This window comes from Argiope bruennichi, chromosome X1 (genome assembly GCF_947563725.1).
Source record: "Argiope bruennichi chromosome X1, qqArgBrue1.1, whole genome shotgun sequence".
Lineage (NCBI taxonomy): Eukaryota > Metazoa > Arthropoda > Arachnida > Araneae > Araneidae > Argiope > Argiope bruennichi.
Genome location: NC_079162.1, coordinates 127706662 through 127726864, shown reverse-complemented (window position 1 = coordinate 127726864; position 20203 = coordinate 127706662). Strand labels below are relative to the sequence as shown.

General features: G+C 29.2%; 1 protein-coding gene across 3 annotated transcripts in view; it reads right to left on the bottom strand.

The window, feature by feature from the left end:
• The window catches only part of LOC129958272 (alanine--glyoxylate aminotransferase-like), a 36688-nt gene extending 16485 nt beyond the window's left edge, over nt 1–20203 (bottom strand). Inside the window, exons 1-5 of one of the 3 annotated variants that reach the window (XM_056070604.1) lie at nt 19978–20203; nt 19687–19844; nt 16791–16983; nt 7036–7100; nt 1051–1151 (exon numbers count right to left, since the gene is read on the bottom strand). In XM_056070604.1, coding sequence (XP_055926579.1) covers nt 1051–1151; nt 7036–7100; nt 16791–16983; nt 19687–19844; nt 19978–19996 — 536 coding nt within the window. In that variant the 5' untranslated portion in view covers nt 19997–20203. Of the gene's footprint in view, nt 1–1050; nt 1152–7035; nt 7101–16790; nt 16984–19679; nt 19845–19977 lie in introns of those variants that run through there. The other 2 variants (XM_056070605.1, XM_056070606.1) reach the window with 2 other exon arrangements.

Here is a 20203-nt window from a genome sequence, read left to right as displayed (position 1 = left end):
TTAATTCTTACTTGGAATAGTAATGCAAGAATTTAAAATAATTTCTCAAACTGAAATACATCTTACATTAAATATTCATAAATCCATACATATACGAATACATTAAAAAATTCTTAAAATACCAGTTATGCATGAGGCGTATTCGGAAAGTTAAGTACCGTTTCACAGCACTGCCGCCGCAAAACTGCGGTCTGAACTGACGGCATTTTGATTGCTTTGGTTGTGTTTTCAATTTCCTATACACATTAAAAATGTTTCGGACAGTTACTGATCCCGCCTACTGTGAGATTCGTGCTGCCATTCGATTTCTGAACGCAAGGTCCGTGAAACCGGCTGAAATCTATCGTCAAGTTAAAGATGTTTACAGTGAAGACATGAGGAGTAACTTAATGGTGAGAAAGTAATTTAGAATGTTTAATGAAAGTCGAAGAAATGTCCACAATGAGTCTCGGAGTGGTCGGCCTTCTGATGTCAACGATGGAATATTTGGTAAGGAAAGCTGATGAAAAAATCCATGAAAATAGACGTTTCATAATGACGACGATTTCAGACGAATTTCCGCAAATTTAACATACTGTTTTGTACGAAATTGTTACAGATCTTTTAGGTTATCATAAGGTGTGTTCCCGATGGGTTCCAAAAATGTGGCGGAAAGTTTCTGTGAAGAAGGTATAGAAAATCTTGTAATCCGCTGTGACAAGTATTTGAACATTGGCGAGCACTATGCATAAAAATAGTTTAAGGTATGCGTTTTCATGTAAAAATAAAATTGGAAAAAAATTTTACTGGTTTTTTTTTTTGTTTTGTTGTTGTTTGTTTTGTTTTTTTTTTTCAAAACGGTATTTACTTTCCGAATACCCTTCGTATTTTTTTTTTTTTTTTTTTGCCGTTAATTAAGAACGTTGGATACGTAGAATAACTTTTCGCATTGAGCAAAAGCTCATAAATACAAGCTAATACAGTTGTTTGATATCATTACATGTTGAAAAAGATTTTTTAATTAAGCATATCTTCTCTTAAAACAAACGAAAAATCAGAAGAAACTCGTACCCTTTCAGAAAGCTAGTAATATCTGGAAGTGGTTGAAGAGTGCCAGTACTGCTGTCACCATGGCAGATAAATACTACGTGCGGTTTGAAAGTTTCAATAGCCTACAAAAATACATTGTATGACAAATTCACATCAAAATGATTTCAAGAACAACAGTTACTTATTTATATGGAAAATTGAAACTGCGAAATATTTCGAATTTTCTATAAAGAATTTAATTAATATTGTATAATTTATGATAGTAAACTATGTTTTATTCGTCAAATGATCATTTTACCTTTTAACAACAATCAGATGATTCCTCAAATCGCTTCACTAAATCAAGACAAGGCATTTGAATCATGATTAAGCAACCAATAACCAGGAATATTCCTACTCGTTTTTCAATGTTAAAAAAATAGTCTTAAATCGTAATCCTTGGAACATTAAATTAAAGTATTTGCGTAAAGCCACCCGAATTTCTTCTGGACGTGAAAATTTAATAACAGAAAATCAAGGAAGATACTGCACCAGCTACTTTTTGGCTGCTTGCTTTAAATTATAGAAGAATAACTTTCTTCTCTCAAAAAGAGATTTCTTAAGAGGTGATTACTGAAATACATGCTTACCTTGAACTCTTCCAATCTCTTTTAAATGGGAAAGAGAAAGCTGGAAGGAAAGGTTTAAAAACAAAGGTTAGTCACATCAAATAGCAATAAGAACGTTTGGACGAATGAATGGCACGAATGGCACAAATGTCACAAACTACACGGACTGGAACGAGTTAGAAATAAACAAAAACTGGGTAAAATCGAAGGAAGGGTCAAAATTTATTCGAAACAGCATCGATGAGAGTGATAATCATTAATTCATTCAAAAGGAAATTCGTTTACATTTGAGCGACAAAAAGACAGGTTTATTCATTTTTTTACCTAATGTCAACAGACAAATGAGATGATACATATTAAAGTCCCACTAATTCAATTCCTATCTGCTATTGGATCATTCTATGGCATTTGTTTTGAATCAGCATGATTAGTGAGGACTTTCTAAGATCAAAATGAAGCGTTTTCTTACCATTCAAAATCATCGAGAGAAGGACTATATTACCTTGAAATACTGTTATCTAAATACGCGAATTATGAATTTTTTAAATCGGAAAGCAAAATTTGGGATAGAAATGATTATCATCAAACAGTAATTACTTTTTTTATCAAATAATATCCCCCCCCCAAAAAAAAACGGAAAATACTTCACTTCCTGATCATTCTAGTTCAGTGGACGCAGAAAGGTTCATTTTACTTCTGGAAACTTTTTACAACCCGTAATTACTTAAAACGAATGAAACATCAAATCCCTAACAAATAGGTTTATGAGACTAGAATATAATATTTCATTCTATGTTCCTACTTTACAAAAATAAAATTTCATAAACTTTGGCATTTTCTTATATTTCAATTGCCATCTCCTAAATTTTGTAATTTAACTGCTGTGGTCCTGTTAGCATTTTGAATGACCAAATTCTGTTTTAAATTATTTCTAACTTCAATTTTTCCCAATTAAAAAGAGAAAATAGAAAATGGAAACCATTCAAGATATATACCTGTAGTAACAAAAGGCAAGCATCATTCAGGGCATCACTAATCTAAAAGCGAGGGACGAAGAAAGCAACCAGTCAAAGAGACACCAAGAATTCGCTGGCATGCTTATTTTTTATACTAATGAGACGACGGAGTAACCGACCATATAGGGGTTCATCTGCAATCAGGAAAAACTGTAGAAACATGGATTTGGAATATTTGCCATGAACTTAAAAACATCTTCATACCCAGTCAGAGAATGAAATAGTTGGAATTGTGCAGAGTTGATAACCGAAAAGTTCGAGTAAAGGGACTTGGCAAGAGGAAATCCGATGAAAACCTCAAATTTCGGAGAATTGGAACTTTGAATGAAAAGCCGAAAGTTGAAAACTTAATGGAACTGAAAGACTATACAAATTTGACTTCGAATAAATTAATCAATTTATTCGTAAATTGTAAAATTATTAATTTTTATATTTTGCTATCCGTATTCTGATTATTTTCCTAGATTAGAGGTTTCTACTAACCCAGGCGTTCTTTTAATTATCTTGTGCGGCAAAAGTATCCTTTATATCAGTTTATCTACTAATAACTGTGTAATCTGGGGTAGTTGAGATATGCTTCCATTCACAGTTTTGCTATCTATAATTTTAGTGCATATTCTTTTATGTAGGGGGGTGTTATTATTCATGTCAGGGAGAGTATGCAAAGCATATTCTCCTTAAAGCTACATGGCTGGACTCCTTACAAACAATGTAAAATAGTTTAGGCATTTTTTTTTTAAATTTCTCAGGAGCTAATAATGTGATCTTCTTCATATCCAATTCATCTGAATTTACATTTGCAATTCCTTGCAACATGTGTGTGTGTGGGGGGGGGGGGGGATTTGTAGTACATTGTAGCTTTGGCTTTTTTTTTTTCTTTTTTTGTAGCTTTCAATTAAAAGTAAAAATTGTAATTTAGATACATTATATAGAGAAAATGCCAATATTACTTATGTTACAGCGGATTGACAAGTCAAGAAAAAACGATGCATGGTTGTGTCACGTGTTTCCTCCTCTATCATCTGTTTTAGTTTCAGTCCCATATATTGGACGGCTGTAATTTCATTTATAAAGTTTTGTTCATACAGGACTCATAGAGGGAAAATACTTACTGCGCTTAGATCTGACGACGTATTAAAGTAAAATCAATATTAAACTTGGGACATTCGTGTTAAAACTCATTTATTTTTACAATAAATGGAATGCTTGTCGCATAAAAAAATTTTGAGCGGTTTAAAAGATTTAAAGATAGTCGAGAAGAGATTGATGACGCAATACGACTAAGTTCGAAAAATTCTTTCGACGTGAGAGGGATTGTTTATGCTGATTGGATACTGAGAGTCAAACAGTCATTTAACAACATTACACAAGTGCCCTTATGAGCAAGTACGTGAAAAATAGCTTGGTGAATAAAAAAACAAACCCCGACTAGAGCAATGCCTCGGCCCATAATTGAGTGTTTGTCAAGATGTTTCTACCAAGTGCAACATGGGGAATCCAGAAACAACATGGGGAATAAAAATAAGTGTGACTTATTTTTATTCCCCATGTCAGATCTAAATAAAACTAGATTTGGGATTACAGATATGATGAAAGCGAACGCGACAGAGGAAATGAAAGTGAATTCGGTCTTTCAGAGAATGACTTGAAATTCTGCTTCGGACAGTAGAAATACCTATAGAATTGTGGAGGGATAGAGGAGGGAAAGTAAACAATGAAGGCAGTAATATCAAAATTAAACTCATCAGGGAAGATATTTCTAGCTATATCTTGCATAACATCTAGCTAGATCCCAGTTTTTCCAATTATTATTACATAAATGAGGTAATATAGACTTTTCTCAATAATTTTCAGGCTAATTTATTCTATTTCTTAACATGTTAAACTTAAATTTCCTAATTATTTCCTCTATATCCATATTTCTAGGGAATTACCACTTAAAGGGAGCTGTCTTTAAAGGTTCCGAGAGCATAAATTCTTTTTTTGAATCAATTATTTCAATCCAATTCCTCAACTACTTTTCAATTCTGAAGCTGCAGGTTTTATTTTAAAGACACCACTAATAGGCTTGTTTTGGATCTAAAGAAATTTTATTTACAGAATTCTTAGAAGTTCATATTGAATGGTTTGAATGAAGTCTGAATGATTTTGAAACTTGCAACACGAATTTTGCTAGATCATTATTGGTCTCATCCGAGTTTTTCAAAAATTTAAATTAATTTTCAGTACTAATTCATAAGTTCCCATTCGTAAGTTGTTTCCTGGCCCTCTTGTCAAAAGATATAGCTTTCAATTCATTTCGAAGCGTATTAGAACTAGAAATGGCAGATAAATCAGTAGTCAAAGAAGGCATCCTGCTTGCAGAAAGAATTCAAGTCTTTCGATTTCGTCTACTGCTTTCGCATCTTTTTAGGTAGAACGTGTATTATCAAACCATCCGAATGCATTTTGTCGATATTTATCCTGAAACAATGAATTTCCTTTTGACATTATTTGTGTAAATCGTTTCTTCGAATATTCTTTTTTATTTTAGCCTTGTTTAATAACCTGGCGTTTCGATCGATCTCAAATCTTCCAGCTGGTGTGGAATGGAAGTATGAGAGTGGGAGCTCAAGTGCCTTCCACCCCACTACTGTCTGTCCGAGACAAGAACACTGCTAGACAATCGTCTATGTTTACGGCGGGCGTTATAGAAACAGGTTACTGTAGGAAGAGTTCATTTCGCAGAGGTAGAAATTAATTTGTTGCACATTTAGCGCCAAATTGGCGATATTTGGTATTATTGCATTTAATTCTTGAAAACAAATTTAAAAAATAATTCACTAAGCTGAAAATCATTTGCATACTCAGAATATTGAAAATATCTGATATTCCTGTCATATGTATACAAAGAACAAAACAAAACAAATAGAAAAACTGAATAATTATTTGTATGTCTAACGATTGCACAAGAAGAAAAAAAAAAAAATAACTAAGAAGTAAAATCATGCATGACAAAACATTGATCGTCTTCATTTCATTTGTTTTAAATTTATATAAGTTATTAATATCAAATTCTTCGCAGCAAACGCGAGATAATCTGTCTAATTTAACATAAAAACTATAACATAACCAGTGGATCTTGTAATGAAGCGCTTGAAAAAAACTTCTAGACGAAAAGAATTAGCAATAAAAAGAAAAGATAATTTTTGGTAATTGATAATAAAAGAATATAAAATAATTCGTTTTAAGAAACGAAATTAATTTAATCTTAACACCTGAAATAACTCGAACGACTTGCCAGTTGTATAAAAGTGGGAATAAATATATTTTATGTACGATTGACTGTTTATAACAAAACGAAATACTTGTCCATGGAGAGTCTGGTTACCTTTTAAAAATTAAAAACTTTTTACCTTTTAAAAATTTAAATTTAAAATTACCTTTTAAAAATGAACATGGATGATGAAATATTTTCCATTTAATTGTAGTGGCTCGCGTTACTGATTGCTGTAATCCTTTTTAAAAATGCAAAATTGAAAAAAAAAGCAAAACATGAAAAATATGATATTTAAATTCTATGTTCTGTAAATCATATATATTTGGATTTTAAATTTTATATTTACGAATACTTTAAAATGGTATCTAAAACTTGATGGAGGCATTTATAAAAATTTCACAATAAAAAAGTTTGACTCGGAGCATTAAACTAATCAAACCGGCAAAACGTTCAATTCAATGCATATAAAACGCAATCTGACTCTACAGATGTATCAGTAAGAAATATTTATTCTTTTGTATACAAAAACAAAATAAATTTCATTCCCAAATCTATTTCTATACCTTCTGCGAAAAGAATTGCAATTATCACATTAAAGATGCAAATGCAACAGGATATTTGGGCACTTTTCACAAAATAAAGATCTAAGAAAAAATAAGATTTCCATGACAATTTCCTTTCCAAGAAAAATTTCAAATACAAATTATTCAAATAACGGTTACCGAGAAAAATTATATCTTGATCTATTTTTTTAAGCAAATTTATAATTTACAGAAAATGACCCATACAAAAGTTTCCACTTCATAAAATTTATAAGTAGCTACAAAATAACTATCTCGTGATCAATATTCATTCAAAGCTTTTCTTAAAAGACAAGTATTTTTAATTTTATATGATAAACTCAATTTCAAATCTGGGAAATATTGAAATTGTTGAGAATAATTGCATTTTTGCTTTATGAAACGATTCACGAAGTGATAAAATACTTATGCACTTTTCAGAACCAAATTCGGTTCAATTACAAATCGTGATTAAACTTGCAAGACATATGCATTATTTATTATTAGCATTTTTTAACACACAAATATCATTTATTTTCTTTTAAAATAAATTGCTCATTTACCTTTTTCAAATCACTTAATTGTACAACATCTTCACTGGAAATATTCATCTGATAACATTTTGCTCCTGTAAATATCGAAATTAAATTGAAAAACTGACATTAAAGTCATCGTACTTAATTGATCATAAAATATTTAGAATTCTTTTTTAATGATAGCATATAATGATCAGAAATTGAATAAGTTTCTAAAAATATGTTCATAAATTAAAAATGCCTGAGAAACTCGGAGGGAACGGGCAAGATTATAAACTTTTTTGGTGAAAAATAACTAAACTTATCTTTTAGAATAACATATAAAAATATAGCATATATAAAAAAATATATCCCATAAATGTTATATGTGATAAAAGAAATATACCTCAAGAAATTTTGCAAGACAGATGTGTGAAACGTTGTGTGTGCATAAATGAATGTAAAAGAAACATTTTACTTACTGACACTTTTACAGTATAGAGTCCTATAATTTTTTTTTAACTTTTTAATTGCAATCTCCACAAAAGCTAAAGCATTTTCATACAATTGTCTACCTTATTTAATGAAACTTTATAACTCGAGATGCAATATTTATAAAAATGGGCATTCCCTTTTTTGGAACAAGTGCCCATTCAGTTTGTTCTATTTTAATTTCACAATCAGATGTTTAATTTTCGCTTTTGTTTTAAACATTTTTTTCTTATTTTTAACAAATTATAAGTTTTTTTTAATGCCTTCGAAAAATATCATTCTACGAACATTGAATCAACCAGAAAAGCGATTATTGCTACAAACTTTCAAGAAAAAGTATCGAAAAAAAAAAAAAAATCCCTAATGAATTTTTAAAACCACTCCTTTTTCAGAAAACTGATAGTTTTGATGTATAACTAATTTCAACTCATTCGCAGGCAATCCAATAACTTTAAGAAAAAGAAGGGGAAAAAAAAAAAATGGATATTTTTTCGGAAAAATTTTAGGCCAAGATTTTTTTTTTTTTTTTTTTTCTACAGAGATCTTATTTATGTGATTTTAAATGAAATCTTAAACGTCCTAGATATTCTATTGTACGCCTGTAAGAATGACAGCGCCGGTCATCACTGTAGGACCAATACAGGTGAATGGTTTAAAAAAAGTATCAGCCGTTTAGAATGGTGAGTTTTATCCTCTGATTTCAAGATGTTTGAATATGTATGAATAAACTTCGGCGATGAGCTGCAGTACATCATCCACTCCTTAAGTCTATTCCAGGACTTCGGACAATATTGACTCAAGAGAGAGACGGCCTACAACAAGGACCGTTGAAGACAGCATTAGGAAAAGCCGAAAAGAATAAAGTCTGTTTTTTTTTTTTTTTTTTTTTAATCTCATAATATAGTAGGAAAATGGCGAATTGGTGAGAAGTAAACGTTAAAAATCAAGTTGCCAAGTATTTAGCTTCTTAATAATAATAAAAATTAATTTATCAGAATAGGTGTATAACTTCTGGCTGCACGTTTTCTGTAGAGCAAACAAAAAAAACTTGAAATTACTGTATATGCAATTTCTAATTTCTAACCATCACCGTAATATTCATAAATTATCTTAACGATTAATTACAATAATATGATGTATATGCATAGCAAAAGGTCATTTAGATCTAAAAAATACAGACCTCATTATTTTTTATTTTTTATGGTAACACAGTGCAAAACTAAGCTAAAAAACTACAATATTGTTTATTAGCAAAGAGTAAGTATCAAAAATACGGAAAGTAGCAAAAAGTAAGAAATTTTTTTAAGAAAACACTTCAATTATTATGCATGCAAAATTTTTTGCATGGCATTTCTACTCTTTCTTCTTGCCAGATGATGCTTGGATATCTGCTTTATAGCAGAACTTAGGCTTACAAGCGATACACTTATTTCTGGACTCAGTTTCGCAAAATTTTCACGATGATTCTGATAAATTCTACTACCCAGTGGCGGATTTTTAATCACGCAGCTGTCTAGACTGATACGCTGATGGGAGGGGGAGAAGAACAGATAGACATTAAAAATGTTATTAAATAATAATGATCGTTGACAAATACCATCACTTCCCTTTTTTTTTTCAATTTTTAATTTTGGAGTTATGAGCACATTCACAGTGCTGAAATTTCGATTAGGCAGCTGCCTAAGGGTAATCAGCTTAAAGAGGGGAGGTACCTGTAGGCAGGTCGATTAAAAAATGTTATTACCATCATAATCAAATAAATGAATTTATAAAAGATATAATTCTTATCCAACAATTTGATTTATATTATATTATATTCGCTTGACTGATCATGTAAAATAATAATTTTTTCAGTTATTTTTATTCTAGGTTTATTATTTCCTTATAATTTATCATAACGATTAAATCTTTTTATTTACAAGCAGGAGAATCATTAACTAATAAATATGGTTCTTTTCTCCAGAATATTATAACTTAATTTTTTTTACTTAAATTCATCCAAGCTTTTTAAAAAGTTTTTATCAAATTTACCACCAATTATTTACTTAATTTTTTTCTATACATGCATATTAAACAATAAATTAAGACATATGATTTCACAAAGTAATAAATATAACAATTTAGCCACAGTAAATGATTAACAAGTTGATTAAGTTTAAAACGTACTGACATGTTTAACTAAATTTCCCAGTTTAAAAAAGAAAAAGCATTATAATGTGCATTGCCTGGGGTTGCAATATACCTACTAGGATACAGCATACTACTCCTCATTGATGTAGCAAAAGTAAGTGGCTCCTAGGGCAAAATAATATTTTTCTAATTAATGCTATTAATTTTTCGACCCTTCATCATATTCGACTTGAAAAAATGACATGAATGCAATGATATTTTGTCTCCATGACACCTCTTTCAAACGATGCCCGGAATCTATACTACTCTTGCCTTCCAGTCGTTACGTCTCAAACATTACTAATACCCTTTGGATTTTAAGGCCCTTGGCCCAAATATGCACTTGACTAAATTCGACTTGAAAAAATGACATGAATGCAATGATATTTTGTCTCCATGACACCTCTTTCAAACGATGCCCGGAATCTATACTACTCTTGCCTTCCAGTCGTTACGTCTCAAACATTACTACTACCCTTTGGATTTTAAGGCCCTGGGCCCAAATATGCAGTGAAGCCCTTCGATATCAAATGAATTTATTTTATAGTTTGTTGAATGTGATTTCTCAAGGAAGTAGAAAAATCAATACATCAATGTACGAATTATATTTTCCAGTTAAAGACAGCTATTATCTTTAAGCCTTTACACAAAAATTCTAGGTAAAAGATAAAAACGAATAGGTTCAACATTATCTGCTGTCGCATTATTCTAAATTTTAAGGACTGAAACTTCAGACCCCCCCCCCCTCATTTTGTGACTGACTGACTTGCTGTTAAAATTTGTCTAATGCCCAGTTCTCAGATGCTTCTATCAATCAGTTTCACGATCATCATTATATTTTCAGTATATGGCAAAAGTCATGTATTCATCATCAATAATCATTTTGAGTATGTTTTCAGAAATATAACTAATTGTTTGATTGTTTTTAAACATTTGCTTTGGGCTCTCTGAAATATTTCCTGGTGTTAATATTCAACAACTGAGCATGGATGATTTCAAAAATTGATTCCGCACCCCCTTTTTTTCCATTCTAGTAACAACTTAATCACCTGAACAACATTTTACTAAGATCTTTTTGCTACTTTGATACACTTTGAGATTCTTTCAATATACATTTTATCAATTTTATGGCCACTGAAGTATTCCGAATGACATTCGCAGTGGCATAGAGTGGGTAAATAACGCTCGACTATGGCATTTTTTCATTCCTTCGCTGTGTTTTCCTTAAGCCCTGTTCCGACGACCCGTGCCCGCCTTGAGTGACACAATTTGCCCTCTTTTGTGGTTTTCTGAAATTTTTTGATGTCTGTTCATTTTTCTGACAATTTGCAGGAAGCTCCGAACCACGTGGGGGTTGTACAACAATGGGTCGGTTGGCAGATTTATGACCAACTCCATAAAGCCCCAGGTCGTCGGAACGTGGCTCAAAATTTTGTCCACGTGGCGTCAACTTACTGGAACACGGGGTGTCTATTCACCTTTCGTCCCTCGACCGCTACATATTTGTCAAAATAGAGATGGGGGGGGGGAGGAGTAAAGTCTTTAATGTAGGAGTTCATCATTAAATTATTCTTCCATATATCAATAAATGATAAAAATGACTGGTTTTTGATGAGATGAATTTAATTTTGAAACGCATTACCATCAATAAAGCTGAAAAATGAAATTGAATTTTTTAAGACCTAAATAATCTCATGCATATAAATCGAACTATTGTATTTCATAAATCAAATCACGCATAAGAATTAGGGTGATTAAATATTAGACATTTTCTATAAATGTAATTTCCCATATTTTTGCATACTTTGCAAGGAATGTGCAATAGGAAGTTTATAGCTCGATTTTGATAAAATAAATTTTGTTACTCTGAAAAGGCTACGTATTTAACAACCAATATTACAATAAACAGATAAAGAAAAAAAAAATTAATTAGTGAAAACAGATTTTTTATTACTTTATATGACTTATTGTGAGCTCCCCCCCCCCGGTTATTTCCATTTCTCATCAATTCGTATCTGTACTGTTGTATAACGATATTTAAAAAAAAAATTTTTTTTAGCCTATCTTATTCAGCATGCCCGGATATGTTGAGCGTCTTGTAATACATGGGCTAGTAATCTTCATATGTGCCTTATTAGCTTTTCAAGACGAGAAATACATTCTCAATATGCAGTAGGAAGCATTTTCCTTATTTTATTAGATGCTTTGGAAGACTAAACATCTTTTTTGCTCCGCATCTTATTTGTATTAAACAGGCTTTACACCCTATTAGCACGAAATATTTTACAGTATATCCACAATCAATATTCTGAATATCGTGAAGATATTATAATATAAGAAGTAACAATATTAATGGGCATTTGCTTACAGCAATTTGTCCTTAATTTATAGATAATAAAGTAAAAGTACTAATTAATAGAATTTTATATTATGCTTCCGTTATATAAGTTCTCTAGATACTTAAAAAAAAAAAAAAAAAAAAAAACTTTTAAGTACTTTTTTTCAACACAGTGCTGTAAATATGAATCATTGAAATAGTTTAAAATGTTTCTGCTGTAAAATATACAACTTCTTTTCGTTCTCTTATTTGTTATTTCAAAAATATTTGTGTATGCGACAATATGTCATGGATAGAGGCAGATTTAAGATTAAACAGATTAGGCAGCTGCCTAGAGCCGCTGGGTAGATGAGGACAGCAGGAAGGTAATTTAAAAAATGTTGTTAGCCAAATGACTAAATAAATGTGTAAAAAATAGAAATCTATGAATTATAAAATATTAGAATAATATCAATACTGTTAAATATATTTAAACAGTTTTCTATCTGTTCATTTCGTTCTCTCAATTATGGCAATATTTATAAACAACAAGCATATGTTTAAAAATAATTTACAAATTTGGATGCAATGCAATCATGAGTCATAGTAAATAAATAAATTATAACATAGAAATTTATTTATAACAATCATACATATTAACATAAAATAACGGATTAGCCTACAGAAAGCATTAATATGTCGATTAAGCGAAATGAGAAATAAAATTAACCAGATTATTACAAAAGAGGTCTCACAATTCGCTCCAGTTAGGGAAGGAAAATATTAAACTCCCCACTGGTTATGAGATTTATGTTTATTAGTCTTACATACTAAAAACATGTTTATGAGTATAAAACTGCTTTCAAATTTCATTCTCATAGTAAATTTCTTGTTTTATTGCATATGTAATTACTCTTCTCTTAAAATATAACTGCTATCATCTGGTACTCTAACCTGCCTAATTGTATTTGTTTTGTCTTCATTTTATTACTAAACCTTTTTTAAAAAAATAGATATAGCTTCTATCGTTTTCAATCTAACCAAATTATTTTTTCCTCAAAATTCTCAGTTTCTACGAACCATTTTATATCTATGTTTTGAATCTTTCCTGAATTCAGTGGCGTCGTGACTGGGGAGAAAGAAGAGTTATTGATACTCCAGGCGGCAGCATAATAAATGTGTTTATATCATTTTTCGAAATGAAATATATTTTACCCTTGGTGTCTGTTATCTTTGCTGCGTCTCTGCCCTAACTACATTATTATATTAGATATGCAAACCACTTCTTCCCATGTGGACAATTATCTCTTTAGATTTTAGTAATACAAGCTCGCGTTTGCGAATGATTGAAATGCCAAAAAAGATTTTAATTTCGATGATGATATTTAATTTAAACGGAAAAGTATAAGCGTTCTAGAGGAGGCAGTTTCATTATATAAATATTAATTATTATTATTTCTAGATTACTAAATTTTCATTCTATGTAATATTTACAATACAAGTATTGTGAGAGAAACGGCATCTGAAAATATAACAATTTATTAGTTGCTATAATATGAAAGTAATACTAAATAATATTAAAACCAATTTTTAAAAATGGCCCAGAAAAAAAAAAAACCAGTCAAAAGGAACCAGAAGCAAAGAATATAAAAAACGCTTAGTTGTACATAGAAATAACTTTGTGTTTTAAGAAAAAATTTGTTAACATATGGCACAATTTTTGGAAGACATGAATTATATTCCATCTTCTCCCTCCGCTCTTCATAGGGATTTTAAGTGGTCTCAGTGGCATACTTACGATGTAGACTCCTCCGCCTTAACACATATTTAAATTTGAAGTGTATTAAAAAAAACGTGGAATTGAAAAAGGAATATAAAGCGAACAGAATTTTTTTTTTTTTTTTTTGATATACTCATTTTTATAATTTTTAAAAATGAAGCCAGATCTTTTTATTATTTTATTTTTAGTGAAATTTGTAGGTAGAAAATTTTTCTTTTAATATTGCAAAAACAAATTTCAATGGAAAAAATATCTATAAGATTAATCAATCCAGGATTCAAGATTAGGTAGTAAAAAATTATTGTATGCATTACTTTCTCACAGATTTGGTTAGAATTCTCTTCTTTGGTTTTCTCACAGATTAGGTTGATCATTTTTTAAAGGTTCGAGGAACTTTAAAATAAAGGGGAGGGGAAGATAGATAATATTGACTTCTCAATAGTTTTCTGTTTATTGTAATGATGCCCAATCCACGTGTCCTAGTTGCTCCACCCTAATTATGCCACAAAATTGAACTAAGAATAGACTGTGCTCTGATGTGGGGCCCACTTTGGGGTGATCGGTTCAATCGACCTAAAAGACGACTCTGATTACAATAATCAGAGTTGATTATTGTAACAATCGATTAAGACAATTACAATAATCTTTCGTGGAAAAACTTCAAAAATCCTGGACTAAGTAATTGAAAGTTCTGGGATTAAAGCATATTTCTTTTGCACTTGGCTAATGAATGGGCATAAACTTTTAATTTAAATCGGGCACGAATTCATGTTCCATCACAGGTGTTGTGAAATGGTATCATGTTATGTCATGCAAAATTCTATAAAAAGAGTATAAAAGCTTGATTAATATAAGACTTAACGATTTAGTAGCTTATACTAAGTTTCATTGCATTTTGGTGTCACTTTTTCTATTAGCTTTCATCAACATGACGATTTTGGTAGTTTGACAACCTACAACTTCTTAATGAGATTTCTGCCATTCAAAACTCGAGATCTGAATAGATAGGATATACCAGATTAGGAGATTTTCTTTTTCCTTCTAAAATGCTTTGTGAGTTCATCAACCATTACAACTCAGTTTATTATTATATCAACTAATTGCCCTTTATAATATAAATCATTGTAACCTTTACAAAAAAATCAGACTGTGATTTAGAAATGTTAGAATATACCTAGATGAATTTCAGTTATCAAGATCAGTTTGCAATATTTATTAGTCGGACTAGATTTCTATTATTGCATAAAAAATTATTCATGCTAAATTGTTTTCTCTCTACATAGTAACTTGTATTTATACCAGAAATGGCAGTATTAAGAAATAAGAGAAGACATTTCAGTGATAGATTTTCAGAATGCCTGTACAAAACTAATATATTTTTTCATAAGTTTCATGAGAGAAAAAAAAATCCTATTCTAAAAAGATGTTTTTTACATACATACTAGAGTAATTCTTTTAACAATTATTTAAAACTTCTATTGAATTCCAATGTCCTAATGAAATGAACAGTTTTAATTTATGACTCGGATTCTGTTGAAATTGAAAAAATTCATGTCATTAAAATGCTTTTATTTCATATAATTCGCTGACTTTTCGCTATATGATTTTCTTGTATAACATTATATACATGTGTAATAATATCTCTTAATCTAATTTAAATCTAAATTAATTTCCTAATTTTTATCTTAAATTAGCCCATATCACTTTATTCTAAAACTTTTTTTAATTTTCTGATCTGAATTTTACTTTGTAAAAATTATAACATGCACTCTAAAAAAATTGATGACTATTGCAATTCTCAAGCTCCGAGCGAAGGGATAAATATCCCTAACGCCTATGGCACACTTTCCAAAGATACCCATGATTCCCTTCCCTAAATCAACACATCTTAAAGAAATCCCAATAAGAATCTCTTAGTAAAAGAACTAAAGGAACAAATTTTCTCACACTTTCACTCTTGTATCTTAGTGCAAACGGATGCATTCCGTCTTTGTTCTCCATGTACGAAGCACGTCATAACATTGAAAAATAAATTCATTTCAAAAAGTGTCTTCTTCATATCGGCCAGACAGCTCCAAAATGAATTATATATATATATATATATATATATATAATTCATTTATATATTTATATTATATTTCATAATTATAATATAAATTAATATAATATAATTATATATATATTATTTATATATATAATATATATATATTATTTATTATATATTATATATATATTATATATATATATATATATATATATATTATTAATATAATATAATTATAAAATAATTCATTATTCATTTATATTATAAATTCATAATTAATATTTTATGTATATAACTCAAGAAATGAATACTTAGCTTTTACACAATTATGTTTATGTCATGACAAATTTCATTAAAAAAAAAAAATTAGAATAAATTATTCCAATAGATTCAGATATTTAGAACCCATTCTGTGAAAATTATGATTGCCTCTTCAAAATAAAAATAATTTTGATTATCTGGCTTTAAAGAATTTTCTAGAAAATCCAATGTTATTATATAACTGATACTCTGAACAATGCTTGCAGTAGTATTTGACCTAGTTAAAGGGTCACAATTTGAAATAGAATAACTATCATAGCATGTCTGGACTCTTTTAAATCATATAATAAAGTACTTGCAGAATCTTGCACAGGCCTAATTAAATGATAAAATTCTGTACAGTCTTTTAAAAAAACATAGTAAAGTCTGACCTGTCCCAAACACATAATTCTACATTCTGGACAAGCTCTAATCTGGCCCAGATTGATTGAAACAGATGGAAATAAAACCTAAGTTCATTTGTACCACATATTAATCTGGCCAGTGTAGTATATATTTACTACATAAGCAAATTTTATAAAATTATAGACCGTTCCTAAGATAGACAATCTTTGTTAATATTTATACAAAGGCTTTTTCCAAAATAAGCATGTTAACTATAATCAAATGCAGATCTATTTAAATTTTTTTAATAAAAGTCAGAGATATTATATAGGACATGTAACAAATAAAAATATTACCAATCCGGGATCCTATTTCCAGTGCTCTATTTCCCCAAATCCCAGGTGAGGTGACTAAAAATTTTTCTCCAGGCTCAAGAATGTTACAGATTGCTGTTTCCATTGCACAATGTCCAGTTCCACTAACAGCAAATGTCATTCTGTTTTTAGTTTGGAAAGCATATTGTATTCCAATTTTCACATCATCCATTATCTAAAATGCATAATAAAGAATGATTAGTTTTCATATATTAAGGAAAATAACAGGCATTTCAGTAAAAGAATTATAGGAATATGACAATTAGGCATACCCATATTTCTAAACAAGTTTATATTCAGCAAAATCAGAATTAATAAATATAAATATTATTTATATTTTTTGGAAGAAAATTAAGCAATAACACATTTGATATTTTATTCGTTTCATTTTTGTAGGAAAATACTATTTATAAATTTTTTAGTAAGAAAGACTTTTCATTTACCATACTAAACTGACATGAAAAAACAAATCATACAAAATATAATTCAGAAAATCCTTTCAGTATTTATGAAAACTGAAAATAATAAATTTAAAAACCATATGGAGGGTTTATATTGCAATATATGGCAGACTTTGTATCAAATTGTTGTCCAAAAAAATAAAGTTATATCTAATAAGAAACATCTCTAACAATCTAAGCAACTTTTTGAGGAAAAATGAGAACAGCAGAGAACTATTATCCAGATCAACAAGCATAACTGCTAAACCTTTCATATTTATTTCCTTTTATATTATTAGCTTTTGGATGCTATGTCATTCCTCCTTTATCCAAAAAAATGATTAAAATTAATCCAGAACTAAAGATGCATATATGGGATGCTAATTCTAAATAAGAATTTTTAATTGCATTTTTCATGAAAATAACTCTAATGCCATGTAATAATATTCACCTCCATATAATTTAACAATTTTTTTATATATATTTCCTGTTTTCTAAATAAATGTTATATTTTCATATTTCAAAAACTCTTAAAAGTTAAATAACTTTCAACTTTTTCCCCCCCAAAATAGATAATTTTTGAATAATCAAAATCATTATTGAAATTGTCTATAAATATTTGGCTGACACACAGACAGATGATTCCTATCATTCCCATGCTCATTGATGAGATGTATCCAATCCAGTGAGTTATAAATAGAGATTTAGAATAGAGACAGAGGGAGTGAGAGATTTTAGCATACTCCATTGAGGAACTAAAAATTGTAAATTATATTAATGAAATGATCTTGCTTTTTAGGATCCCTTTAAAGGTGAAATTTCTTATGTTACTTTTTCCTTATCTATTTTATAAAGCAAGGAACTGTTTATTACAAAACAGAGCCTTCAATATTTTGAAGTCATTTTTCTTTAACATAAAAAGGGTTATTTATAATGAAAATGTCATCATATATCTCATCTAATAATAAAGGAGAACGCGCATTTTGTATATTGGCACTCTAAAGGACAAACTCTTTGGCTTTAAGCTATTAATTTGCCAAAGATATACTTTAGGGAGTGAAAATGTGTCCCTTGAAGTAAATTTCTTTTTTTGGAATTTCACTTAGAATTTTAATTAATCAAAAATCAGATGAAATTTTGGCTTTTTCTGACATAACTGTCAAAAATATTATAGCACAAAAATAAACGCCACACTATTTTAAAATTCAAACAGTTATCTTTCCATTCATACCAATTTAGCCACTATACAAAATTTTTATTTTATTTTTAACATATTAAAAATATTTTTAAATTCATTTAACAAAAATATATTTTAATGTTGTCATGAATTTACAATCATTTTTATAGTTTCAACAAATATCTCATGCTGGATCTTTTGCCCCCTGTTGATGATGAAGGTATAAAGATATAGCTTATTTTATGATGCTGAACAGATTTCTGTTTAAAATATGCTTTTAATAAAATTTCTGAAATTTTGTTGGTTACAATTTAAGTTTAACTTCACAAATAAGCAACATTTTTTTTTTTTTTTAAAGTGTATCCATTTTTAAAGACTGTTTTTCTTTCTTCTAATACAATTGAATGTATAAAGATACATATTCTCATTCTTCTGGCTTCAAAATAACCTTTTCATTGTAATAATTACTCCATTATCAACTTAAAGCTCACATTTTAGGTGAGATGACAGAAAATTAGAAAGAATAAATTACATTATTACAGAATGGTAAAGATTTCTAAAATAGTATGAATTACATATCTATAAAAAGTTACAATTTAATAATACTTTGCAGAAGAAACCATTATGAGTAGTTTTCATAAAAGATTTACTCGAAAACTTTAGCTATTATTAATCCCAGTGAACCAGCTGATCATCATAGGTGGCTAGTTTTTAATATTATATATATATATATATATATATATATATATATATATATATATATATATATATATATATATATATATATATATATAACCAACCTAATAGTAAAAGATATTTTACAATATCTTTATGATATTATCCCACATTCAGAATATTGAACAATGTCATAGAGATAGCCTTATTAACACAATATCTTGTGTTAATAAGGTTATATATAGATACATATATCCTATTAACTCAAGATAGTCATTTCTATGTTGTTTAGTATTCTAAATATCAGACAATATAATGAAGATAATGTAACAATATTTTGGGGGGTGTTGTGATAGTAGGATTATGTTGTAAACATGGTATAAGCATTCAGAACACATTTCTTTTATCATTTATAAACTACTTTCTTTAATCAACATAAAACACTCAACATTTCTAGTATCCAAACATATAACTCTTAAAATTTCTTTGTAAATTATGTGAATAAATTTAAAGTAACAATTTTAAAATATTTTCTAACTATAAACACATTTTTTTAAGACTATAAAGCATACATTTTACCTCTTACTTTTAAAAAGTCTTCATCTAAATGTCCAAGCATCTGCCTAGAAGCTGCATTTAATACCTTTGGAGGACAATTTGAAGGACCAGGTCCCACTAATAATTTATTTGGAACAAAAAGGGATCTTTGAAGAGATGTTGGTGGTTTAACAGGACATTCAATATCTATATAAAAGTTAAATATATTTAAGATATAAGCCCAAATTTTATTCACATATCTATAGAAGTAACTTAATAAGTAAAAAATATCAAAAGGAAAATCTATTACTTTTTACTTCAAATGAAGGAAAGTACTTACATGAGTTATTATTAGCCATAATTCTTGTAAAATATCAATCCAAAATTATTTGTCTCAATTCTGCAGGAAAACAAGTGACAGAAAAACTTAGAAAATAGACACGCATATTTTGAAAGGCGTCAGTAGAAATCTAGTTGATATCAGCTGGGAGACACATATCAGCTGAGTAAACAAAAGCTCACATGTCAGTTTCGCAAGAATGGATAAAATTTTCAAATGTAATTAT